At 40.6% G+C, this 26,993-nt stretch overlaps 1 protein-coding gene across 2 annotated transcripts in view; it reads left to right on the top strand.

Annotated features, from left to right (window-relative positions):
- LOC126956020 (uncharacterized) overlaps positions 1-26,993 on the top strand; it is a 297,028-nt gene that overhangs the window by 253,394 nt on the left and 16,641 nt on the right. The window contains exon 4 of one of the 2 annotated variants that reach the window (XM_050792889.1): positions 2,561-3,417. The exons of the other annotated variant lie outside the window; for it this stretch is intronic. Within the exon in view, the coding sequence (XP_050648846.1) occupies positions 2,561-2,574 (14 nt within the window). The 3' untranslated portion in view covers positions 2,575-3,417. Of the gene's footprint in view, positions 1-2,560; positions 3,418-26,993 lie in introns of those variants that run through there. 2 annotated transcript variants of the gene reach the window in all.

Here is a 26,993-nt window from a genome sequence, read left to right as displayed (position 1 = left end):
GGGGTGACAATGTGCAGAACAAGGGGAAGAGCATTCCAGGCAGAAGGAATAACTAGTGCCAAGGCCTTGGGAAAAGAACAAGCTCAGTCTGTTTGCAGGAAAAGATTGGTGTGGCTGTAGCATGGTGGGCAAGGAGGTGAATGATAGAAGATGAATGATAGAAGATGCAGCTCATAAGGTAGGAAGGGGTCAGATAAGGTGGGCATTTGGGGCCTCTGGTCAGGGTCTTGGGCCTTATGCATGGGGTGAAATGGGCCAGTGTGCATTTTACTTATTTTTAAACTTTTCAATTTTCTGTTTTTCATTTTTTGAGATGGAAAAATGTTGCCCAGGCTGGTCTCAAACTCCTGAGCTCAAGCATTTCTCCTGCCTCAGCCTCCTGAGTAGTTGGGATTACAGGTGGTCATCACTGTGCCTGGCTCAGTGTGCATTTTAGAAAGCTCACTGGCTGCTGTTTGCAGACTGGGCAGCAGTGGGGCAAGTGTGGAAATAAGGAGACCACTGGGGAGATCGGAGTAGGAGGGATGAACTAGAGTGGTGGTGGTGGCGATGATGAGAATGGGGAATGAACCCAGGCAGAGTATGGAGGGGAGGACACACAGAGATGAATAAAATGTGGTGGCTCCAAACGGGAGAAAATATTTGCAAAACATATATCTAGTAAAGGCTATGTATGTAGCATATGTAAAGAATGCTGACAACTCTATAAGACAATGCAACCTTTTTTTTTTTTTTTGAGACAGAGTCTCACTCTGTAGCCCAAGCTGGATTGCAGTGGCACGATCTCAGCTCACTGCAACCTTCGCCTCAGGGGCTCAAGCAGTTCTCGTGCCTCAGCCTCCTGAGTAGCTGGGTCTATAGGCGCGTCACCACGCCCAGCTAATTTTTTGTATTTTAAGCAGAGATGGGTTTTCACCGCGTTGCCCAGGATAGTCTCGAACTCCTGAGCTCAGTGATCCACCCACCTCAGCCTCCCAAAGTGCTGGGATTATAGGCGTGAGCCACTGTACCTATCTCGACAACCCAACTTTTTTAATGGACAGAAGATTTGAATGAATTTTTTGCCAAAATAAGATATGCAAATAGTAAATACACATTTGTAAAGATACTCAACATCATTAGTCATTAGGGACATACAAGTTAAAACCATGATGAAATGCCACTACACATCTACCTGGATGGCTAAAATGAAAAAGACTAACTGTGCCAAGTGTTGACAATAACATGGAACAACTGGGATGCTCCTAAGCCGCTGGTGGGAATGTAAAATATTTATTTATTTTTTCTTGACTTTTTAATTCTTTTTTAATAGAGATAGGGTCTCACTATGTTCCCCAGGCTGGTCTTGAACTCCTGAGCTCAAGTAATCCTCCCACTTTGGCCTCCAAAAATGCTGGGATAACAGGCGTGAGCCACCGTGCCCAGCTGGGAGTGTAAAATAATACAACTATAGTCACGTGCTGCATAATGATTTTTGGTCAAGGACAGACTGCATATAAGACAGTGATCTCATGAGATTACAATACTGTATCTTTACTGTACCCGTTCTGTGTTTAGATATGCTTAGATACACAAATATTTACCGTTGTGTGGCAGTCGCCTACAGTGCTCAGCAGAGTTATTTGTTGTACAGGCTTGTACCCTAGGAGCAATAGGCTATACCATATAGCCTAGGTGTTTGGTAGGTTATACCACTGGGTTTATGCAAGTACACTTACGATATTCACACAAGGACAAAATTACCTAATGAAGCATTTCTCAGCCTGTATCCCCGTTACTAAGCAATACATGACTATATGTTGGAAAACAATTTGGCAGTTTTTTAAATAGCTAAATATACACCTATCATACAACCTAGCCATTCAATTCCAGGTATTTATCCACAATAAAGGAAAATGTGTTCACACAAAGATTTGGACATGAATGCTCACAGCAGCTTAATTTATAAGAGCCAAAACCTGGAAACAACAAAAATGACCATCCACAAGACAGTGGATAAATAGCTTATAGTATCTACGCAGTGAATTACCACCAAGTTCCAGGTTTGGGTAAGATAGAATAAACATACTTCACTCTGTCTCTTCCACTAAGTGAAGCAATAGAACATGTACAGAATGCATGACGGACTCTGAAGAGTAAACAGTAGCAGATGAATTAGGAAAGAAAAATCAGAATTTGGAGTACCACGGAATTGGAGGAGTTTCCCATTTTTCCCTCTAGTGTTTCCAGGGCTAGACTCGAAACAGCCTGAAACCTGGAAGTGAGCAGCAGACACAGACTGTGGGAATCCCAGAGCCCTCTAGTTCTGCTTTGAGGAGTGGGGAGGGAACTCCTAATGCTCATAAAGAGTGAGAAAATAACCACCGCCTATGCCACCTTTTTTTCTTTTCTCCATTGTCTCATGCCTCAGACCCCTGGCATTCTTGTTGCAATGGCATGAGAGGACTGAAGGCACCTAAAATTCTAAGGCAGAGAAATCTGTCTGTTGGGCAAGTCCCAAGAGGGTCTCCCTCCTTCCCCTCTTCTCTCTCTCTCTCTCAATCTCTCTTTCCTTTTGCAGTTGACCCTAGCTGAGGGCACAGTCGCAAGAAGTACACAGCAGAGCAAGGTAGCGAAAACTCCAGCTTTCTGGCCAGAGGACCAAAAGGAGGAGACCCAGGGAATCAGAAAGTACCAGGGAGATCATGGAAAGGGAGGAATGCTGGAAACTGAACCCACAAAGTTGTTTATGAATTCCTGGGCTCAACTCCAAACTGAGCTTGCATGGATCTAGCATACCAAAGACTTGAGAATTGAACCTAAGGATAAACTACCACCCTGTTCTCAAGCTGACCACTGGAGGGTGCACACACAGGACAGATCTAAACAGCACTGTAAAGGCTTTGAAAATGGAACAAACATTGAAACTACAATCCACAGAAAGCTGGTCGGAACTTGTGACCCGAACCCAGCTGCACTGATTGCCTACTAAAATATAACCATCAACACTCTCCACAATATTCAAATAATACCCAGAGTCTCATAAAATTTAAAAAGTCCAGGATACAAAACCAAATTATGATCTTCTTGGCCTATCATAGGAAAAATCTCATTTTGCATGGGAAAAGACAATCAAAAGAGACCAATGATGAGATGTTGGAATTAGGTAACAAAGACTTTAAAGTACTACTATGAAAATGCTCCAAGTAAACCCTCTTGGAATGAATGGAAGATTGACAGTCTCAGCAAAGAAATAGGAGACATAAATAAGGAGTAAAGTTTTGGAACTTAAAAATATAAGGGCCTGCCGGGCGCGGTGGCTCACGCCTGTAATCCCAGCACTTTGGGAGGCCGAGGCGGGCAGATCACAAGGTCAGGAGATCGAGACCATCCTGGCTAACACAGTGAAACCCCGTCTCTACTAAAAATAGAAAAATTTAGCCGGGCGCGGTGGCGGGCGCCTGTAGTCCCAGCTACACAGGAGGCTGAGGCAGGAGAATGGTGTGAACCCTGGGGGCGGAGCTTGCAGTGAGCCGAGATCTGGCCACTGCACTCCAGCCAGGGGGACAGAGCGAGACTCTGTCTCCAAAAAAAAAAAAAAAAAAAAAAAAAAAAATATAAGGGCCGGGCATAGTAGTTCACATCTATAATCCTAACACTTTGAGAGGCCAAGGCAGGAGGATAACTTGAGCCCAAGAGTTCGAAGCCAGCCTGGGCCACAAAATGAGACCCCATCTCCAAAAAAAACAAAACAAAACAAAAAAAAAACTCAGGTGTGATGGCGTGAACCTGTGGTCCTAGCTGCTTGGGAGGCTGAGATGGGAGGATCACTCAAACCTGGGAATTCGAGGCTGCAGTGAGTCATGATTGCACCACTGCACCTACATCCTGAGTGACAAAGCAAGACCTCAATAAATAAATAAATAAATAAATAAATAAATAAATAAATAAAATATAAGAACCAAAATTTCAGTGCTCACTAGGTAACTCAAGAACAGAATATAAATGAGAGGAAAGAGGAAGCCAGTAACTGGAAGACAGACCAACAGAAATTATCCAACCAGAATAACAGTGGGAAAAAGATTTTTAAAAAATGAATAGAACCTCAGAGACTAGCGAGACAATACCAAAAGGTCTAATATTTATGTCATTGGAGTTCCAGAAGGAAAGAAGAAAGAGTGCAGTGAAGACAAAAATGTTTGAAGAAATATTGACTAAAAACATCCTGAATTTGGAAAAGGACATAAAACTGAAGAATATATGTACATCTATATATACACACACATACATATATGCATACATGTACCATTGTTACAGAAAAATGACACATCAGGCATAGGAAAACAATTCAAATGACTATAGCTTTCTCATGAGGAGAGAAGGAAATCTCATTGTGGAGACCAGTAGGAAGTGGAATCACATCTCTAAAATGAAGAAAAAGAACCATCAACCCACCATTCTCTTCACAATTTCAAGTATACCCAATGAAAATGTGCTTCAGGAGTGAGAGTAAAATAAAGACGTTTTCAGATGAGGGAAAACTAAGAGAGTTCTTTGACGACAGACCTGTCCTAAAATGATTGCTAAAAGAAGTTTTTCAGACAGATGAGAAATGATACCAGAAGTGAACTTGGAATAACAGGAATGAGAAAAGACCAAGAGAAATGGTAAAGATCTCAGTTAATGCAACATTCTGTGCTGTGCTGCTCTTCAGTTCTTTAAAATATGTTTTATCTTTAAAACAAAAATTATAACCTTGTTTTGATGGTGTTTTCAATGTTATGTGTAGGTAGTACATAAGACAACTACAACATAAAGAGGGTAGAATAAAAGAAACTAAAGTTTTACATTACACTTAAAATGGTAAAATATTGATTGTAAGTAGACCATGAAAAGGTAAATATGTATATTGTAATCCCTGGAGCAACCACTAAAAACAAAAACAAAAACAGAACTATACAAGCAGATAAAGTTAAAAACACAATAAATGTCCTTTAAATGGTAGACACAAATCCAACCATATCAGTAATTCCATTAAATGTAAATGATGTAGGAATGGTATCAGCAAAAATGGAATACAGAACTCCAAAACTCCTTTTTCCATAAAAACAGTGAAAAAAACTGGCAAAAACTGGCAAAATCAACTTTATTAGAACTCTGGAAACTAACAAAAGGTTTAACAAATAAAATAAATTCTTTTTTTAATAAAATAAATTCTTATTTATTTATTTATTTATTTTTGAGACAGAGTCTCATTCTATTGCCCCGGCTGGAGTGCAGTGGTGTGATCTCGGCTCACTGCAACTTCCACCTCCTGGGTTCCAGCAATTCTCCTGCCTCAGCCGCCTGAGTAGCTGGGACTACAGGTTCCCTCCACCATGCCGGGCTCATGTTTGTATTTTTAGTAGAGGCAGGTTTCACCATGTTGGCTGGTCTTGAACTCTTGACCTCAAATGATCCACCCACCTCAGCCTCCCAAACTGTTGGGATTACAGGCATGAACCACAGCGCCCAGCCAATAAATTTTAATCAAGAAGAAAAACAGCTAAATCTCAGTGGGAAAGCACTGTGGTGTTTTAACATACCTCCATTCTTCTCTTTCCCGGCTTGGTGGCAGCCTTGAAGACAACAGCCTGCATTCTTGGTATAGGTTCTTAGTGTTAGAGGGAGCAGAATGCAACTTTCTCTCAAAGGATTGTGGTTGCCTGTTTTGACCTCTCTGTTGGCTCCCTGAAGGATGAGCACAAAAGATTTAGTTTAATTTCACCTAACTTAGAGCTCTCCCAGGGCTGAAGCAGGGCATTTGGAAAAACAAACAAACAAACCACACACACACACACACACACACACACACACACACACACAGTTAAAGATAAATGCATTCACTAATGGTAACAGTTGGGGAAATAATAGACAAAGCAAAAACTTATGAAAAAAGCCTGGAGAAGAAAACACTTTAAGAAATAAGGGCTGTAAAAAGCTTTCTGGATATCTAAGAAGGTCACACATGTGCTCAGAAAATATCTTAGAAGGCTCTACACTCTCACCTCTGACTGACCTCCAGACTCCGTGCAAGCAGAAAAGGAAGGTTAAGGCAGAGTTGTAAACAGCCTGGCTAGGTGTTAAAGCCACACCTCAAAACACATACAGAGCTCATCTGAAGATATTGGGAATATTTTTAATGTTGTTTTAGGTATAAAGGAAATTTCAGTCATCACTAGCCAACCACTAGTGGAAAAGTTTAATGGAAAAGTCACTTCAGTGGCCGCACGTGACAAAGAATACAGACTTTAAAAAATTAATTCAGAAAGGTCACTAAGTAAACAACAACAACAAAAACCAAAAACAACCAGCAAACAATGACAACAAACCTGAAAGGGGAGTAGAATGTGATTTCCAGCATTGTCATATCATAACAGTAAAAATGTCCAGTTTTCAACAAAAAAAATTACATGCCATGAAAAGACAGAAAAAAGTACGGTTCATACACAGCGGAAATAATTAATAGAAACTGTCCTTGAGGAAGTCCAGGAATTGAATTTAATAGACTAAGATTTTAAATCAAGTATTTTTAAATGTACTGAAATGGCTAAAAGAAACCATATGTGAAGAACTAAAGGAAAGCATGAGAACAGTGTCTCGCCTAATAGCAGATATCAATAAAAGAATAGAAATTATAAAAAAGGACTTAGAAATTTTGAGTTAAGAAGTAAAATAAGTGAAATGAACAATGCACTAGAAGGGGTCAACAGCTATGTGAGTAGGCAAAGAATGAATCAGTGAATTTGAAGACTACCCAGTCTGAGGAACAGAAAAAAGAGTGAAGAAAAACAAATAGAGTGTAAGTGGCTTGTGGGATACCGGTACTAACATATGCATACCAGGAGATCCAGGGGGAGAGGAAAGAAAGAAAGGGGACGAAAGAATATTTGAAGAAATAATGGCTCAAAGCTTCTCAAATTTGGTAAAGGTAAAGGACATGAATTTACATATGCAAGAAGCTCAACAAACCCCAAGTAAGATAAACTCAGATATTCATATTGTGATACATGATAATCAAATGGTCAAAAGATAAATACAAAGAGAGAATCCTGAAAGCAGCCAGAGAGAAGTGATCAGTCATATACAAGGATACCTAACATGATTAATGGCTAATTTCCCATCAGAAACCACAGAGGCCAGAAGGCAATATGATGACATATTCAAAGAGCTGAAAGAAAAACTGTCAACCAAGAATTCCATATGTGGCAAAACTATGCTTCAGATATGAAGGAGAAGTTAAGACATTCCCAGGTAAACAAAAACTAACAGAGTTCTTTGCTAGTATGCCTGTTGAACAAAAGTTGCTACAGGGAGTCTTTCAGGCTGAAATGAAAGAACACTTATGATGATTAATTTTATGTGTCAACTTGACAGAGCCACAGGGTGCCTGAATGTTTGGTCAAACATTATTCTGGATGTTTCTGTGAGGATGTTTACAGGTGAAATTAACATTTAAATTGGAACACTGAGTAAAGGAGATTACCCTCCGTAATCGTGTGTATATACATATTTTATATGTGTGTGTGTGTATATATATATATATATATATATATATATATGTGTATATATATATATATATATGTGTATATATATATATATATATATATATATATATATATATATAGCTTATCGGTTCAGTTTCTTTGGAGAACCCTGACTAATACAACTAATACAACATTATGCAATAACTTAAATCCACATGAAAAAATAAAGAACACCAGTTATGATAACTATGTAGGTAAATATAAACATTAGTATTAATGATATATTTTTTGTTTTAAACTCTTTATTTTCTATATGATTTAAAATACAATCATAAAACAATGATCCTAAAACTATGTTGATGGGCATAGGTTGCATAAAGATGGTTTGGTGCTTTTGTTTTTGTTTTTTGTTTCTTGGGTTTTTTGTTTTTGTTTTTGTTTTTTTTTTTTTTTTTTTTTTTGTAGACAGAGTCTTACTCTGTCACCCAGGCTGGAGTGTAGGAGCACAATCTTGGCTCACTGCAACCTCCACCTCCCAGGTTCAAGCAATTCTTGTGCTTCAGCTTCCCGAGCAGCTGGGATTACAGGCACATACCACCATGCTCAGCTAATTTTTTGTACTTTTAGTAGACATGTGGTTTCATCATGTTGGCCAGGCTGATCTTGAACTCCTGCGCTCAAGTGATCTGCCTGCCTCAGCCTCCTAAAGTGCTGGGATTACAGGCATGAGCTACTGCCCCAGCCATATTACATAAAGATGTAATCTGTGACATTAACAGCAAAAGTTAGGGATGGAACTATACAGCAGTAAAGTTTTTTGTATACCATTGAAACTAAGTTGTTATTAATTTAGAGTGTTATAAATTAAGATGCTAATTGTAATCCCCAGAACAAATGCTAAGAATATAATATGTAGTAAAATAAATGAGAAAGGAATCAAAAGAGTATACTAAAAAACATCTATCTTACACAAAAGAAGACAATAATGGAGGAACTGAGGAACATAAAAGATAAAAGACATAATGGAAGGGCCAGGCGCAGTGGCTCAAGCCTGTAATCCCAGCACTTTGGGAGGCCGAGACGGGCGGATCTCGAGGTCAGGAGATCAAGACCATCCTGGCTAACCCGGTGAAACCCCGTCTCTACTAAAAAATACAAAAAACTAGCCGGGCGAGGTGGCGGGCACCTGTAGTCCCAGCTACTCGGGAGGCTGAGGCAGGAGAATGGCGTAAACCCAGGAGGCGGAGCTTGCAGTGAGCTGAGATCCGGCCACTGCACTCCAGCCTGGGCGACAGAGCAAGACTCCGTCTCAAAAAAAAAAAAAAAAAAAAAAAAAAAAAGACATAATGGAAGACAAATAGCAAAATGACAGAATTAAATCCTCTCTTATCAGTAATTATATTAAATGTAAATGAATTAAGATCTTCAATGAAAAGGCAGAGATTGGCAGAATGGATTTTAGAAAGAACCATGATCCAACTATATGCTGTCTATAAGAGACTTATTTTAGATTCAAAGACACAAATAAGTTCCAAGTGTAAAGCTGGAAAGCATACCATGCAAACAGTAACCAAAAATGAGCTGAAGTGGCTATGCTAATATCAGACAAAATGGGCATCAACACAAAAATGTTACAAAAGACAAAGAAGGACATTAGTATGATAAAATGCTCAATGCATTAAGAATATACTGCAATTATAAACAAATATACACTGAACAACAGGGGCCAAAAACCTACGACAAAAGACTGACAGAATTGAATGAAAAGTTAAAAAATAGTTGGAGGCAAGGTGCAGTGGCTCACGCCTATAATCCCAGCACTTTGAGAGGCCAAGACGAGCAGATCCCTTGAAGTCAGGAGTTAGAGACCTGCCTGGTCAACATGGCAAAACCTCGTCTCTACTAAAAATACAAAAATTAGCCAGGCATGGTAGTGCACACCTGTACTTCCAGCTACTCAGGAAGCTGAGGCATGAGAATCACTTGAACCCAGGAGGCAGAGGTTGCAGTGAGCCAAGGTCATGTCACTGCACTCCAGCCTGCATGATGGAATGAGATTCTATCTCAAAAAAAAAAAAAAAAGTTGGAGACTTAATACTCATGTTCAATAATGGCTAGAATGACTAGACAAAAGGTAAACAAAGAAATAGAAGACTTGAACAACAATAAAAACCACCAAACCTAACAGACATCTACAGAACACTTCACTCAATGACAGCAGGATACATATTCTTCTCTGCACATGGAAATAGTCTATAGAAGAGACATTGTGTTAGGCCACAAAACAAGTCTCAATAAATTAGACAAGATTGAAATTATACAGGGCCAGGTGCAGTGCCTCACGCCTGTAATCCCAGCACTTTGGGAGGCCAAAATGGGCAGATTGCCTGAGGTCAGCAGTTCAAGACCAGCCTGCCAACAAGACCAGCCTGACCAACATGGTGAAACTCCATCTCTACTAAAAATACAAAATTAGCTGGGCATGGTGGCACATGCCTGTAATCCCAGCTACTCGGGAGGCTGAGGCAGGAGAATTGCTTGAACCCAGGAGGTGGAGGTTGCAGTGAGCCAAGATCATGCTGTTGCACTCCAGCCTGGGCAACAAGAGCAAAACTCTATCTCAAAAAAAAAAAAGAAAAAAAAAAAGAAATCAAATAAAATACGTTCTCCTACTGAAAAGGAAAGAAATTAGAAAGCAACAACAAAAAGAAATCTGGCAAATACACAAATATGTGGAAATTAAACAATGTACTTTTAGCAACCCATAAGGCGAAGAAGAAATCAAAAAGGAAATTACAAAATATTTTAAGATGAATGAAAATGAAAATACAATGTACCCAAATTGAAAGAATACAGCAAAAGCAGTGTTCAGAGGAAAACTTACATATTTACAGCTACATTTTAAAGACAGAAAGATCTCAAATTAATAACCTAACCTTCCATTTTAAGGTGCTAGAAAAAGAAGAGCAAACTAAACCTAAAGCAAGAAGAAGAAAGGAAATAATAAAAATTAGAGCAGAGATAAACAAAATAGAGAATAGAACAATAGAAAAGTTAAAAACTGACAAGCCTATAGTTTGACCGAGAGAGAGAGAGAGAAGACTCAAATTACTAAAATCAAAAATGAAAGTGGGGACATTACTACAGACCTTACCAACAAAAGATTATAAGAGAATACTACGAACAATGTATGCCAAAAAATTTGATAACTTAGATAACATTGACAAATTCCTAGAAACACATAAACTACCAAAACTGACTCAAGAGAAAATAGAAAACTACAGACCAATATACTTTATGAACACAGATGAAAAAATCCTTAATAAAATACTAGCAAACCAAATACAGCAGCATGTTAAAAGGATTATATTCCATGACAAAGTGAGATTTCTCCCAGGATCGTGAGAGTTATTAAACATACAAAAATTAATCTGTGTAATCCACCATGCTAAATGTGTGAAAAGGAAAAATCTCTTTACCTTTGACTGATGCAGATATCAATGCAAAAAACACATTTGACAGAATCCAATTCTTGCGTATAATTTTTTAAAATAATAAACTACAAATAAAGGGGAACTCTTCAACCTAATCAAATATAAGATTTATACCATTATAAAAGAGGAAGTTTGGGGCCAGGCATGGTGGCTTACACCTGTAATCCCAGCACTTTGGGAGGCCGAGACGGGTGGATCACAAGGTCAGGAGATCTAGACCATTCTGGCTAACACGGTGAAACCCCGTCTCTACTAAAAATACAAAAAATTAGCCAGGCATGTTGCCGAGCACCTGTAGTCCCAGCTACTCGGGAGGCTGAGGCAGGAGAATGGCGTGAACCCAGGAGGCGGAGCTTGCAGTGAGCTGAGATGGCACCACTGCACTCCAGCCTGGGGGACAGAGCGAGACTCCGTCTCAAAAAAAAAAAAAAAAAAGGCAAGTTTGGGCTCCTTTTGCCTCTTTGCCCTTCCACCTTCTGTGACATGATGATGTAAGAGGTGTCTTACTGGTACCTTGATCTTGGACTTTCCAGCCTCCAGAACTATGGGAAAATAAATTTCCATTCACTATAAATTACCCAGTCTCAAGTATGCTGTTATAGCAGCACAAAACAGACCAAGATATATTCCTTATTGAATGGAAATGCAAAATCCTCAAAAAGATATTAGTAAATTAAATCCAGGAACATATATAAAGGAGCATACCCCATGACCAAACGGGATTATCCCAGGAATTTAAGGAAATTTAATACCCCACACTAATAGAACAGAATAAAGGACAAAAACCATATGATTGGGCTGGGCACAGTGGTTCAAGCTTGTAATCCCAGCACTTTGGGAGGCTGAGGCGGGCAGATAACCTGAGGTCAGGAGTTCAAGACCAGTCTGACCAACATGGTGAAACCTCATTTCTACTAAAAATACAAAATTAGCTGGGCATGGTGGCGCATGCCTATAATCCCAGCTACTCGGGAGGCTGAGGAAGGAAAATCTCTTGAAGCCAGGAGGCAGAGGTTGCAGTGAGCCAAGATCACGCCATTGCACTCCAACCTAGGCAACAAGAGAGAAACTCCGTCTAAAAAAAAAAAATCATCTTACTAGGTACAGAAAAAGCATCTGACCAAATCTAATACCCATTCATGATTTAGCAAAAACAAAATTGAAACAAAAAAATTTTTTCAACAAGCCAGAAATAGAAGGGGATTTCCTTAACCTGATAAAAGGCATTTATGAAAAGCCTATAGTTAACATTATATTTGCCGGATGTTTGAGAACAATGCAAGGAAGTCATGTCTCACTACTTTTATTCAACATTGTACAGGGGGTTCTAGCCAGTGCATCAAGACAAGAAAAAGAAATAAAAAGCTCATAGATTGGAAGGGAAGAGGTAAAACTGTTGCAGACAATAGGATCCTGTATGTAGAAAATCCTAAGGCATTCACATATGAGAAAAATTTACTGCAACCATAAACAAGTTCATTGAGTTTTCAGAATAGTAAATCAATATATAAAATCAATTATATTTATATATATGCTAGCAAATCAAAAATGAAATTAAGACAGTGATTCCATTCGTAATAGTATCAAAGAGACTACTTAGGAATAATACAACAAAAAGATACCAGATTTATACATTCAACTACAAAATGTTGATGAGAGAAATTAAAGAAGACATAAATAAGTAAAGAGACATTTCATTTTAAAAATTGAAAATCTCAATATTATTAAGTTGGCAATTCTTCCTAAATTAATCTATGTTCAACACAATCCCTGTGAAAAATCCCAGTAGGCTTTTTATGGAAATCAACAAGCTGATCATAAAATTCCTGTGAAAGAGATCCGAAATAGCAAAAACAATATTTAAAAGGAACAAAGTTGGAGGATTCACACTCACCTATTTGAAAACCTACTATAAAGCTATCATAATCAAAACAGTGTGGCAGTGATATAAAGATATATTTATATGGAACAGAACTGACAGTACCAACATAAACCTTCACATTTATAGTCAGTTCATTTTCAATAAAGATTCTGAGGCAATTCAATTGTATTCTCAACAAATTGTGCTGGGACAATGAATATCTAAATATAAAAAGAATGTATACACTTACCTCACATCATACAAAAAAATTAATTCCAAATGAATAAAAAATGCAAAAGCAAATGCTATAAGATATTTAGAAGAAAACACTAGAAGAATATTTTTGTGACCTTGGGTTAAGCACAGATTTTTTAGCTGCAGCACCAAAATCAAAATTCATATGTGAACAATTGACAAATTGGAGTTCAAGATTTAAAGTGTTTTCTTATCAAAACACAACATCAAGAAAATGAGAAGTCAAGCCACAGATTGGGAAAAAATATTTGCAAATCCTATAATGGATAAAGGACTCACATAAAAAATGCTCTTTCTTTCTTTCTTTCTTTCTTTCTTTCTTTCTTTCTTTCTTTCTTTCTTTCTTTCTTTCTTTCTTTCTTTCTCTTTCTTTCTTTCTTTCTTTCTTTCTTTCTTTCTTTCTTTCTTTCTTTCTCCTTCCTTCCTTCCTTCCTTCCTTCCTTCCTTCCTTCCTTCCTTCTTCCTTCTTTCAGATGGAGTCTCACTCTGTCACCCAGGGTGGAGTGCAGTGACACAATATTGGCTCACTGCAACTGCCACCTCCCAGATTCCTGCCTCAGCCTCCAGGAGTAGCTGGGACTATAGTCGCATGCCATCACTCCAGGCTAATTTTTGTATTTTTAGTAGAGATGGGGTTTCACCGTGATAGTTAGGCTGGTCTCAAACTCCTGACCTCAGGTGATCTGCCCACCTTGGCCTCCCAAAGTGCTGGGATTACAGGCATAAACCACTGCACCCAGTCCACTTACAAGTCAATAATAAGAAAAATAAACCCATTTTAAATGGGCAAAATGTTTGACTCATCATTTTACCAAAGAAGATATATGAATGACCAATGTTTAAGTAACTCATAGGAAGGCAGGAAAAAGCAATTAGAAATGAGAAAACAAAAGAAAACAAAAAATAAACTGGCAGACTTAAGCCATAATATATCAACCATTACATTAAATGCAAATGTTTCAACATTATTAGCTGTTAGGCAAATGCAAATTAAAACTATGATGAGATACCACTACACATCTATTAGAATGGTTAAAATAAAAAATACTGGCAAGGCCAAGGCTATGGAGCAACTGGAACTCTCAAGCGTTACAGATGGAAATGCAAAATGGCAGTCACTTTTTTTTTGAGATAGAGTCTAACTCACCCAGGCTGATCTTGGCTCACTGCAACTGCCACTTCCCAGGCTCAAAGGATCCTCCAGCCTTAGCATCCTGAGTAGCTGGGACCACAGTCATGAACCACCATGCCTGGCTAATTTTTGTATTTTTTTGTAGAGACGGGGTTTCGCCATGTTGCCCAGGCTCGTCTTGAACTCTTGAGCTTAAAGTGGTGATCCACCTGCCTGCCTTTGCCACCCAAAGTGCTGGGATTACAGGTGTGAGCCACCGCACCAGGCTGGCAGTTACGTTGGAAAAAAATTTGGCAGTTTCTTATAAAAATACACTTACTATGTGATCCAGCAATTCTACTCCAGGTATTCATTTTAGAGAAATAAAAATATATGATCACACAAATACCTATATACGAATGTTTATAGCAGCTCTATTCCTAATCGTCAAATACTGGAAGCAACCCAAGTATCATTCAACCAATGGAAAAACAATTTGTAATACATCCATGCAATGGAATACTACTCAGCAAAAAAGGAGCAAACACACAATTTGGAAGACTTCCCAAGTCATGATGAGTAAAAAAGTCAGTCTCATTAATATGATATTGCTGAGAAAACAAAACTATATTTGTGGAAAACAGTTCAGTGGTTGTCGGGGTACTGGGTAGAGGGAGCTAGGACTACAAAGGGATAGAATGAGAGAGTTTTTTGGGTTAATGCAACTGTCTGGTATCCTGATTGTGGTGGTTACACAAATCTATACATGAGTTAACATTTGTAGAACTGTTCACCAAAGGATGTTGTTATTTTTACTGTATGTTAAAAATATAATAAACCAAATAAGGAATAAAGTTTTGTTATATGCAACAACATGGATGTGTCTCAAAATAATTATTCCAGGTCAATGAAGGCAGACTGGCCAGGCGTGGCGGCTGACACCTGTAATCCCAGCACTTTGGGAGGCCGAGGCAGGCTAATCAGGGGTTTGAGACCAGCCTAGCCAACATGGCGAAACCCCGTCTCTACTAAAAATACAAAAATTAGCCAGGCATGGTGGCACGCACCTGTAATCCTAGCTACTCGGGAGGCTGAGGCAGGAGAATCGCTTCAACCTGGGAGGCAGAGGTTGCAGTGAGCCAATATTGTGCCACTGCACACCAGCCTGGGCAACAGAACAAGACCCTTGAAAGAAAGAAAGAAAGAAAGAAAGAAAGAAGAAAGAAAGAGAGAAAGAAAGAGAGAAAGAAAGAAAGAAAGAAAGAAAGAAAGAAAGAAAGAAAGAAAGAAAGAAAGAAAGAAAGAAAGAGAGGGAGGGAAAGAAAGGAAGGAAGGGAAAAAAGAAAGAAAGAAAGGAGGGAGGGAGGGAAGGAAGGAAGGAAGGAGAAAGAAAGAAAGAAAGAAAGAAAGAAAGAAAGAAAGAAAGAAAGAAAGAAAGAAAGAAAGAAAGAAAGAGGGAGGGAGGGAGGGAGGGAGGGAGGGAGGGAGGGAGGGAGGGAAGGAAGAAGGAAGGAAGGAAGGAAGGAAGGAAGGAAGGAAGGAAGGAAGGAGAGAGAAAGGGAGGGAGGGAGGGAGGAAGGGAGGGAAAGGGCCATAGCATTCTGCCCTGCGGGAGCAGCGTTCATTACATTCATTCCTCCCTCCATTCATTCATTCTGCCGCTGAGATGCATGGATGCCTCCATAGGACAGCAGCGTGCTGGGATCTGAGGGTTGAGTAAGACAGGCCCCTTTCTCTGCAGAGCTCACACTGATGCAGGCCTGAAGGAAGAGGACATAAAAGTGGTGTTTTGACACAATTCCAATTCTGTCAGTGAGCTTGGCCCCAGCTTAGCCAGTCACCCTGGCTTGTTTTTGCTGCCCACTGGGCCAAATGCGAGGGTGAGGAGCAAGAAGCTGCGAGGTGTGGAGTGGTCTGGAGAAGGAGTAGAAGTGGAGGATGGGTGTTCTCCAGCTCCTGTAGGCCTTCTGAGCTCAGAGTGCCTCCCACCTGCCCTCTCTCCTTGTTGGGTGAGCTGGAGTCAACTCCCAGAAGTCGAAGGGCTCCTGCGCAGAAGGCAGAACTGAAACAGAGGGCTTGGCTCGTCCCTGTGCCCTGTGCGCCCAGTGTGGGGTCTTGGAGGACCCAGATGGGAAGGCTAGAGCGCGGGTGCTTCACCTTTGAGGTGGGGACAGAAAGGTTTTGGAATTAACATCTGCTGGCCACCAGAGGCCGGTGTTGGGACATGCAGACGACCCAGAAAACCGCCTCCGCCCGGGGACAGTACACAGAGCGTAACGTCCTTCAGCCCAGGCTTCTGTGTCAGACAGGTTTCCTTTCCTTTTCTGATGTGTGGAGCACCTTAACCTCTTAGAACCTTGTGGGCGGGGCGGCACTGGACAGCCGTGTGGCCAGCCAGGATCCTGCTCTAGGACTTTTTTTTGGGAATACCTGCATCAGCCACTAGAGGGAGGTAGGAAGCTGAGATCTTGGGTCTGTGGGTGAGCAATGAACTGTTACAAAGGGGCTACAGAAATTGCTCTGTGTATTAGAAATAAACTGCAATTGGGTGAAGAGAGAGGGGAAACTGGCAAGATGGCACAAGGCTGCAGAGAGAATGGAAACGGGGTGAAGAAGAGGAAGTTCTACCACTGCAGGGTGACTACAGGACTTCAAAGAATAGGAGCACTAGCGCTCACTTTGAAGTTGCTCCTGCCACAGGCAGATCCGGGTGAGTGGTCAGCTTGGCTGTGTGACTGGGATTCAGTGGAAAGGGCTGCCTTCTGGGGGTGCAGAACAGGGGCATTACTTGTTGAATGTCCTGATGAGCCACACACAGAGCTAACCATGCTATATCAGGAGAGAGTCAGTGCTAGTCATGCACAAGCCCTTGGGAACTTGCAAACACCCTGGCAAAAGCTTTCCACTTGCATGTGAGCAAATGGGAGCTCGAGCCTGTCGTCCAGGTCTTAGGAGCCCACGAGAGCCTGACTGATGTCTGTGTTACACGAGAGGGGTCTAGGGCCATGAGACAGCAAGTTAGGAGGAAGAAGGCAGGAATCCCAGGTCCAGGGAGCCCCTGCCACCTGCAAACAAAAAATGGGGAAGGAAGGCTTTCCCAGCAGAAGGTAGAATTTGGGTCTGGATTCTGAGGAGAGAGAAGCAGCTGCATGGAGGTGGCAGAAGAGAGCGATCAGATGCCCACTACAATGCCCTGCACTGTAGGATTCTGCCTTCTCCTCCAGCCCATTCTGCACCATTCACCCTGTATAACCATGCCACTCACCAGGGAGCAATAGCATCCTAACTTGTTTCCCTGATCGAACATGACAACCTCATCTGTGCCCACACAAAAGCTAGAGATCTTTTAAGAATGTAAGTTGCCGGGTGCGGTGGCACACACCTGTAATCCCAGCACTTTGGGAGGCCAAGGTAGACATATAGCTTGAGCCAGAAGTTTGAGGCCAGCCTAGGAAACATGGAGAAATCCAATCTCTACAAAAAAAAATACAAAAATTAGCCTGGCACGGTGGCACGTGCCTATAGTGCCAGCTATGCAGGAGACTGAGATGGGAGGATCGCCTAAGCCCAGGAGGTTGACGCCGCAGTGAGCTGTGATGGTGCCACTGCACTCCAGCCTGGATGACAGAGTGAGAGTCTGTCTCAAAAAAAAAAAATACATAAGTCAGATAATGACCCTCCTCTGCTTTAAACCCTCAGGGACTTCCCATTACTAGAATAAAATGCAAAGTCCTTTCTCTGGCCTGCATGAGTCTGCATGTGCTGTCTCTTCCCTCCCTGGCCTCATCTCCTACCTCCCTGCTAATATGCTCCTGCCATCTGTCGTCCTGCTGTTCTTCAACCACACCAACTTCATTCCTGCTACTACGCTTTCACACTTGCTGTCCCTCTGTTTAGCTGTCCCCAGCCCCCAGGCTTTCACATAGTTGGCTCCTTTTCATCATTTAGCTCTCAAATGTCACCTTGTCAGGCATATAAAGTGGCCCTCTACCCCTAGCACTTCCTGAATCTCCCTTGATCATGTTAGTCCCTAGCCCTTATCACATCGGAAATGGCCTTTGCTTGTCCAGTGACTCTTCCTCCACGATCATGTGTATTCCTGGAGGGCAGGACCTTGTCTGTCACCTTCACTATTAATCCTTAGTGCCTGGCACATTGTGATGCTCCATAAATTTTTTTGGAAAGAATAAATCTTCAATCAATTCTATTCAGTAGGTTTGATGATCACTTTCAATCTATAGAAAGGAAAACTGACTCCTAGAAAGGTTAATTAACTTGCCCAATGGCAGGTAGCAGTAGAGGCAGACCTTAAGCCCAGGTAGCCTGACTTTAGCATCTTAACACTGGGTTATTTTACCTCTACTTTCACTGAAAGCACTTACCACAATTTATAGTTGTTTTATTTGTTTGTTATCTGACCCTCCTACTGGGTACGATGCTGCTAGAGCAGGGCTACGTCCTGCTCCCTGCTGCGTTGCCAATACTTAGAACAGTGCCTGGCACATTGCTGCTGTGTGAGTGTTTGCTGCGTGAATGAATAAACAACCAAATGAACAGACAAGTGAGAGATGACTGTGGAGGAATAGGGGGTGCCAGTATGGCAGTTTCCCAGGCCCCAGCTGGAGCCCAGTGCCCAGTCCAGCTGTACCCGCATAAAGGGATCTGCCAAGAGGTGGCCTTTCGCTGTTGCAGAAGGCATCTCTTGGGGCTTATGATGGTGGACCTCTCACTCTTAACAGCAAGAGTCACCCTGCTCCATGAATCTTCAAACTTGGAGTCATTTCCCACCTAGAGGCAGAGATTTGACCTATGTTCCCAACCACAGCTGAGAGTCCAGCCTGCCCCTCGGGTGACACCCATGGCTCTGGGTGGATCCGTGTATACAGCCTCGATTCTACTCATTACATTATGTCAGCACCTTTTTCAGCTTCTGAGAAACAGGAAGCATCATGATGTGTAGTGGGGGTTGAAGAAGATGATAAGAGACATAATCACATTTCTTTGGTTGGGGCACAGAGGGCTGGGGTTCCTGTTTGCTCTGACTCTAAAGTGTCACCTTTTCCCTTAAGCCAGAATGTTGGAGGATGAGGACTAATTAGGCAATATGCTTTCAAGGGGAAAGAAAAGAGCAGGGATCAGAGCCTTTAAAATTAATATTATGAAACATCGTACATACAAAAAAATTATAATCTCACATATAATCTTGTACGTATAATACACACAAAAAAATTATTATAATGTATAGTTTGAAACATAACAAAAACCCATGTGCCCACCACCCAACTGAAGAGAACATTCCCTCCCAGAGCATCCATGTCCCTCCCCACCAAAGGGAACCATTATCCTTAATTTTTTGTTGTTGTTAATCATTTATTTGCTATTCTTGTTTTATTATATATGTAAATATCCTCTAATTATATATGATTTCATTTTTCCTATTTTTGTCCTTTTTATAAAGGGAATCATGCTGGATGTATTTATTTAAGATTTGCTTTTACTGCTCAACAAAATGTTTTCAGACTCATCCATGTTGATATACATAACTGTAGGTTATTTATTTACTGTATTTACTTTACTATAATTCTTTAAATGAGTAAGCCATAATTTATCTATTTTATTACTGATGGACATTTTGGGGATTTTTTTTTTTTTTTTTTTTTTAATGAGACAGAGTTTCATTCTTGTTGCCCAGGCTGGAGTGCAATGGCACCGTCTCGGCTCACTGCAACCTCTGCCTCCTGTATTCAAATGATTCTCCTGCCTCAGCCTCCCCAGTAACTGGAATTACAGGCATGTGCCACCATGCCTGGCTAATTTTTTTTTTTTTTTAGTAGAGATGGGGTTTCACCATGTTGGCCAGGCTGGCTGAACTCCTGATCTCAGGTAATCTGCCCACTTCGGCCTCCTAGAGTTCTGGAATTACAGGCGTGAACCAACGCTCCTGGCCCATTTTGTGGATTTTAAAAGTTTTAGTTGTTAAGAACATGCTGCAAAAAGACAGTAAGCAAAACTAAAGAAATCTGAGTAAGATACGGACTTTAGTTAATAATAATGTATCCATATTGATTCATTAATGTGACATGTATAGCAAACTAATGCAAGATGTTAAGGGCCGGGTGCTGTGGCTCACGCCTGTAATCCTAGCACTTTGGGAGGCCGAGGCGGGTGGATCACGAGGTCAGGAGTTCGAGACCAGCCTGGCCAAGATGGTGAAACCCCATCTCTAGTAAAAAATGAAAATACAAAAATTAGCAGGGCGCGGTGGCGGGTGCCTGTAATCCCAGCTAGGCTGAGGCAAGAGAATTGCCTGAACCCAGGAGGCAGAGGTTGCAGTGAGCTGAGATCGTGCCACTGCACTCTAGCCTGGGTGACAGAGGGAGACTCCATCTAAAAAAAAAAAAAGTTAAGAATAGGGAAAATTGGATATGGAGTACTTGGGAACTTTCTGTACTATCTTCACCATTTTTCTGTAAACCTAAAAATCTTTCTAAAATAAGTTTAAGAAAACAGTTCTGCTATGATTGTGGTTGTTTATCTCTGATGATGTTCATGGGCAAGAATTTCTCTAGAATATGCACTAGGTTGAAATTCGGGGTCATAGGGTACGTACACGTTCAATTTTTTACTAGGAACTGCATTTCAAAAGTACCATTTTACTCTTGTGGACAATGTGTAAGAATTCCTTTTACTTTACATCCTAGGCAAGAATTGTAATATCTGACTTTTTAATTTCTGCCAGTCTGGTGGGTGTGAAATGTTATCTCATTGTGGTTTAATTTTGCATTTTCCTAACTACTAACAAGGTTGAACATCTCTTTATATGTTTATTGGCCATTTGTGTTTCCTGTTCTAAGAAATGCTTATTCATGTCATTTACCTTTTTTTTCTTTTCTAGTGGGTTATTTATCTTTTTCTTACTGATTGAGAGGATTTTGTTAGACATTCTTGAAACTAATCCTTAGTCATTTATATGTGAAACAAATATTATATGTGAAACCAGCTTGCGGTTCATCTTTTCACTCTCCTTATGGTAAATTTGATGAATATTGAATGTATCAATCTTTTCCTTGGTGATCTGCTCTTTAGGGGTTTTATGTATGAAATCCTTCCATTCCGACTGGAAAGCTCCTATTTGCCTCTCCAGATCTGCTCTCCACCCCTCTTTAGCCTCTGTGTCCTGGGAGGCTAACCAGTATGAACTACATTAATAGCTTATTTGCCCACAGGTTCCCATTGGGTTTGACCATGGGAGCATTGACAGGTGATCAAAAGGTAGAAGATGAGTGAAGCAAGGTATGTATGCCCTTAGCTCTCTTCTTGCAAGGTTGCTGCAAGCTGGTTGTATCCCTTGACTTAAGGGCCCAGCTCTTGCCAACTGGCCATCTGCATGTAGTGTTCTGTATCTCTGAATTTCAGTAAATAGTCCCTCTCCTGTTGCGGTTCCTGTTACCAGCCCCCAAGGGCTTTGTTTTCCCTACACTCTGTTCTCACTTTTATAGTGGTCCGTTTATTGAATAAACTGTCCTTAATACTCAGTATGAGTATCCCATCTGTTTCCTGCTGGATAAGCCCACTCCCAGGTCATATTTTCTGTTTTTAAATTAGTTTTTCACTGGTCTATCGCTCTACCCCTAGGATTTCTCAACCTTGCCACTACTGACATTTTGGATGGGAGAATTCTGTTGTGGAGGGCTGTTCTGTGTACTGTAGGATGTTTAGCAGCATCCCTGACCTCTACCCAATAGATGCCAGTAGCATCCCCTCCTTCCCCTCCAATTCTGACAACCCCAAATTGCCAAATGTTCCCTTGGGGTGGGGGAATCACCCTCTCTTGAGAACTACTGTTATAACCCCTTGTCAAAACCACACTTAATTATTAAAGCTTAATATCCAGCAAGGCAAGTTCTCCCATTTGGGTTTTTTGGTTTTTGGTTTTGTTTGTTTGTTTGTTTTTGAGACAGTGTCTCACTCTATTGCCCAGGCTGGAGTGCAGTGGTGCAACCTCAGCTCACTGCAACCTCTGCCTCCCAGGCCCAAGCAATTCTGATGCCTCAGCCTCCCAAGTAGCTGGGACTAAAGGTGTATGCCACCATGCCCAGCTAATTTTTTTGGACTTTTACTAGAGATGGGGTTTCACAGTGTTGCCCATTGTGGTCTCGAACTCCTGAGCTCAGACGATCGCCTACCTTGGCCTCCCAAAGTGCTAGGATTACAGGTGTGAGCCACCACACCCGGCTAGGTTCTCCCATTTTAAGCTCCTTCTTTAGAATTGTAGGGGCTATTCTTGGACTCTCATTTTTCCATGTACATTTTAGAATGAGCATAGTATGTATCATGAAAAAAATTGTTGGGATTTTGATAGGAGTCACATTAAATGTATAAATCAGTTTCCAAATTATAATGTCAAGTCTTGATCCATGGACATAATAAGTCTTTGCATTTGCTGTTGTTACTATCATTCAGTAAAGTTTTTAAATGTTTTCCATATTTTGTTAGATTTATTCTTTGGCACTTTATATTCCTTTTTTTTTGTTTTCATTTAGAGAGAGAGAGAGATGGGGTCTTACTCTGTTGCCTAGGCTGGAGTGCAGCTTCAAACTTCTGGCCTCAAATGATCCTCCTGCCTTAGCCTTTCCCAAGTAGTGGTGACTACAAGCACATGCCCCCATACCCTGCTCTTTGGCACTTTATAGTCTTATAAGTATCATAATAATGCTTATACTTACTTGTAATGATGTCTTCCTTAAAATTACATTATCTATTTTTTTGTCAATTACAATCATTATCAACTTGTAATTGATTTTGCATATTTATCCAACAGCTTGCTGAGCTCTCTTATTCCTTATAATCATTTGACTGACTCTGTGTGTTTTTGAGTTTCATTTTTATCATCATGTATCACCTGCAAAAATATATATGATTTTTGTTTCTTCCTTTACAATCCTCATATTTATTAGTTCTATTAATATTAATGATCTTTTTGCAAAGACCGGGACCTTTGGTCAGTTTTTAATTGAAACAAAGTTAGTCTCCAGGGCCACTACTACATCACATAAAGCCTCTGTGCAAATTGGAAAAAGATACTTCTATCTGGTATGAAATTGTCATACATATTTCAAATATATAATGTCTCTGATGTAAACGGTGCTTCCTGGGATTGTGTAGTGCACACAGAGTGGTCCTGCAGGTATTCTTGCATTATTCTTTTTTTAAAGAGATGATTTGAACATATTTACCATTGAGCACAGTATTTTCTGTAAGTTTATCAGGTTAAAAATTTCCTGTCTATTTTGACTTTGTTAAAAAGTAATTATCATAAATGAATGTAAAATTTCAGTAATGCTTTTTGTGCATTGATATCATCATGTGATTCTTCTCTCTCTCTTTTTTTTGTTTTGTTTTTTGAGACTGAGTTTTGCTCTTGTCAGCCAGGTTGGAGCGCAATGGTGTGATCTCGGCTCACTGCAACCTCCGCCTCCCAGGTTCAAGCGATTCTCCTGCCTCAGCCTCAAAGCCGAGATTATAGGTGCACGCCACCATGCCCAGCTAATTATGGAATTTTAGTAGAGGCAGGGTTTCACCATGTTGGCCAGGCTGGTCTCAAACTCCTGACCTCAGGTGATCCACCTACCTCGGCCTCCCAAAGTGCTGGGATTACAGGTGTGAGCCACTGTGCCCAGCCTGATTCTTCTCTTTAAAAAATGATTAATGTGGTAAATTACATTGATAGATTTTCTGACATTTAATTTTATATTCCTGAAAGGAATATTTCATATTCCTGACATTTAATTTTACATTCCTGAAAGACATTACATTAGTTGTTATGTAATGTCTTTTTATACATGCTGGATTTGGATTTATAAAACTTTGATAACAATGTTTATGACCACGTTCATGAGTGAGTATGGGATCATAATTTTTCTTTCACATATTTTCCTCCGCTGACTTTGGTATGCTGTATATTAGCTTCCCAAAATGAGCTTGGAAATATCTCATTTTGTTTATTTTCTATAAGAGTTTATATATGTTTGGAATTATATGTGACCTGAAAGTTTAGAAGGACTCACCTAGAAAACTATCTGGACTTGGTTTATTCCTTCAGGAAAGATTTTAAATGACTGGTTTAATTTCTTTAGTGGTTCTAGATCTGTTAGATTTTTCTATGTCTTCTTGCATCAGTTGTGGAAATTTATATTTGTATTGGATACATATTTGTGTGCCTTCTCAGATTGCCCTCACTGCCTCCTATCTGTCTCTTTGCACCAACAGCAACACACCACCCTTAACTTACAGGCACAGAAGACAAGCAGGGCCTGACCTCAGGTCTGCTTTCTGAAGAGACCTGGCTATGACAATTAGTATCAGATGTAGTTTTAGGTAACAAACACTTGGAAATGGAACACTGACATTGGATTTTTCACTCTTCTAAAATAATATGAACCTATTGCTGAAAATAAGTAGGTTGATAATAACTTCTGGCAGGCAGTGGCTTTGCAATTTCTTAAGCTTTTAGCTCTGGTTAATTTAGATGAGGGGCAGGTGGACAGCAAGACAATGAAAGATAAAGTGGCAGGGTTATATGAGAACAATGTTAATTATAAAGATTGCAGAGTACAATGACTCTTCTGACAGCACTGAAGACCTTACTAAAAGAAAATGATAGGCTCATGGCAATCTAATTCTAACTTAACAAATTCTCCGAATGGTTGACAACTCCCATGGCAACTTTAAAGGAGTCTCTTATTTCCAGGAACTGTGGGGCAGACCCATCTGAAAATTAGGCTCAGGATCTGATTATTTACAGGCCTTTGAAGAGCTTCATAGGAGAAGAGTGGATTTTGGACATTCTGTGTCAAAGTCAGGGCTCCTATGAGAAAAGGGTGGGACCGTGAGACCTGGGATAGAAACATTTGGGTGGATAAACCTAAAACTTGTGAACCTCCACATACTCTGAGTCCTCCTTAATTGGTAGAAGCAGACCTTTCCCCCTTGCCAGAGTAGACTAACTTCTCCCTGCCTGGAAACAGAGTAACTGTTTCACTTGAAACATACACTTCACAAGATGACATTTGTTCTGCCCACAACCCTCCCTCAACACCCCTTATTGCCTCAAGGCCAATAATTAAAGTCAGATGTAAGAGCATCTTGTGTTAACTAGGCGCCAACCAGGAAACAAAAACTATACCAGTTATTTTAATAAACAGAATTAAATATAAAGAACTGTTAGCCAGGTACTAGTAAAGGAGGCAGGCAAAAAGGGAAAACAAGGCAGGTAAAAAGGGAATCAAGGAGGTGGCAATTGTGGGAAGCAGCTAGCACTTCTATGTCAGGGAAGCAAAGGGAACAGGTGAAAATTATTAAAACTTATAAATTTGGAGGAGGGGCTTTGTGGACCTGAAACTCAGATGTCTGTGGAGGGGATGCTGCTCTGCATGCAGTGCAGTTCCTGAGCTCAGAAAAGGGGTCCTATGGGAATGGGATCCAGACCTCTGAGTGAACACTCATTGGCTGGTGCTGGGGTCTCAGAGGGGAATGAAGTGTGCTAAGGTTGGTTCTATGAATGGTGGAAAAACTGCAAACTATAATCAAATGTTGCTACTAGAGTCAACTACTGCTGCCAGGGTTAATGTTAGGATTAGGATTAGGAATAGGAATATAAGAGGACAGGAACAGGAAACAAAAACAAAGGATAGGAAGCAATAGAAAGAAACAAGTCCCCTTTTCTTCCTCCAGCCTCCTAGTCGACACCATTCATTGACAGATACTGGCAGTATTTCAGCTGGCAAAGGAGAAATTGGTTTGCAGAATCCCAGCTGCAGCAGAGTATAGTATAGTGGGCTTGAAGCTGAGAGGCAATGCTTCACAGCTGACATACAGTCTTGACAGGCAAGTGTAAGGTGTGCAGGAGTTTACTAATATGTACTGTCAGAATCCAGAATCGAGTGCATACTGCAACTGTTTGTCCAGAAGAATATAGAGTTGAATGGGATTTGATTCATTGGCATGGGTATACTTATGACTCAGAATTTAAGTTTTCACAAAAACAACTGGAGCTAGTCCTAATAGTTTGCTGGAGTGGCTCCTTGAAGCCTGATCCTGATGATGGTGTACAGAATATGAAGTGGAGACACCAGAACTTCCTCCCACAGTATTGAAGAAAAGGTAGCTCAGAGAAGCAAGAATACTAAAATGGATTTATGATATCTGGCCTGAGAACCCACTATCTGAGTATGTTATGGGAGGACACAGAATATACTCCTTTTACTAACACAGCAAGAGATGCACTAGTGAAGAGAAGCAGGCATCATTGCACACATTGGTAGTGGACATCCCCTGTAAGCTGGGTTGAAGATGAAAGATGCTGCCAATGACATGGACTCCCTAATATCAATAGGCAACATGAGATCCCTAGAATGGCAGAACTCAGGTTGGAAGCACTTAAACATTAGAGGCAAGGGGGACATAATTACTACCACAAACAGCAAGGCCATGGTGACAACCAGGGTGCCTTGACTCTTAACCTTCAGAGATCTATTGTGGTGGCTAAGAAATTAAAGTGTTCCTAGAGACAAGAGACATTAATTATCAATTAGCATGTGTATGTAATCAGGTGGTAAAGGCTGACATCAGCAACCACAATGGAAAAGCAGGCTCTTCATCCAGTTCCCAGATCTAAGGCATTCATAAACCCAGTGTCCATTGATTGAACAGGAGGACTCTACAATCCCATTACAGATACATGCAGTAAACTTTCTTTAGTCCTTTAC

Source organism: Macaca thibetana, chromosome 6 (genome assembly GCF_024542745.1).
Source record: "Macaca thibetana thibetana isolate TM-01 chromosome 6, ASM2454274v1, whole genome shotgun sequence".
NCBI classification, from domain to species: Eukaryota; Metazoa; Chordata; class Mammalia; order Primates; family Cercopithecidae; genus Macaca; species Macaca thibetana.
This window is presented reverse-complemented; position numbering and strand designations above follow the sequence as displayed.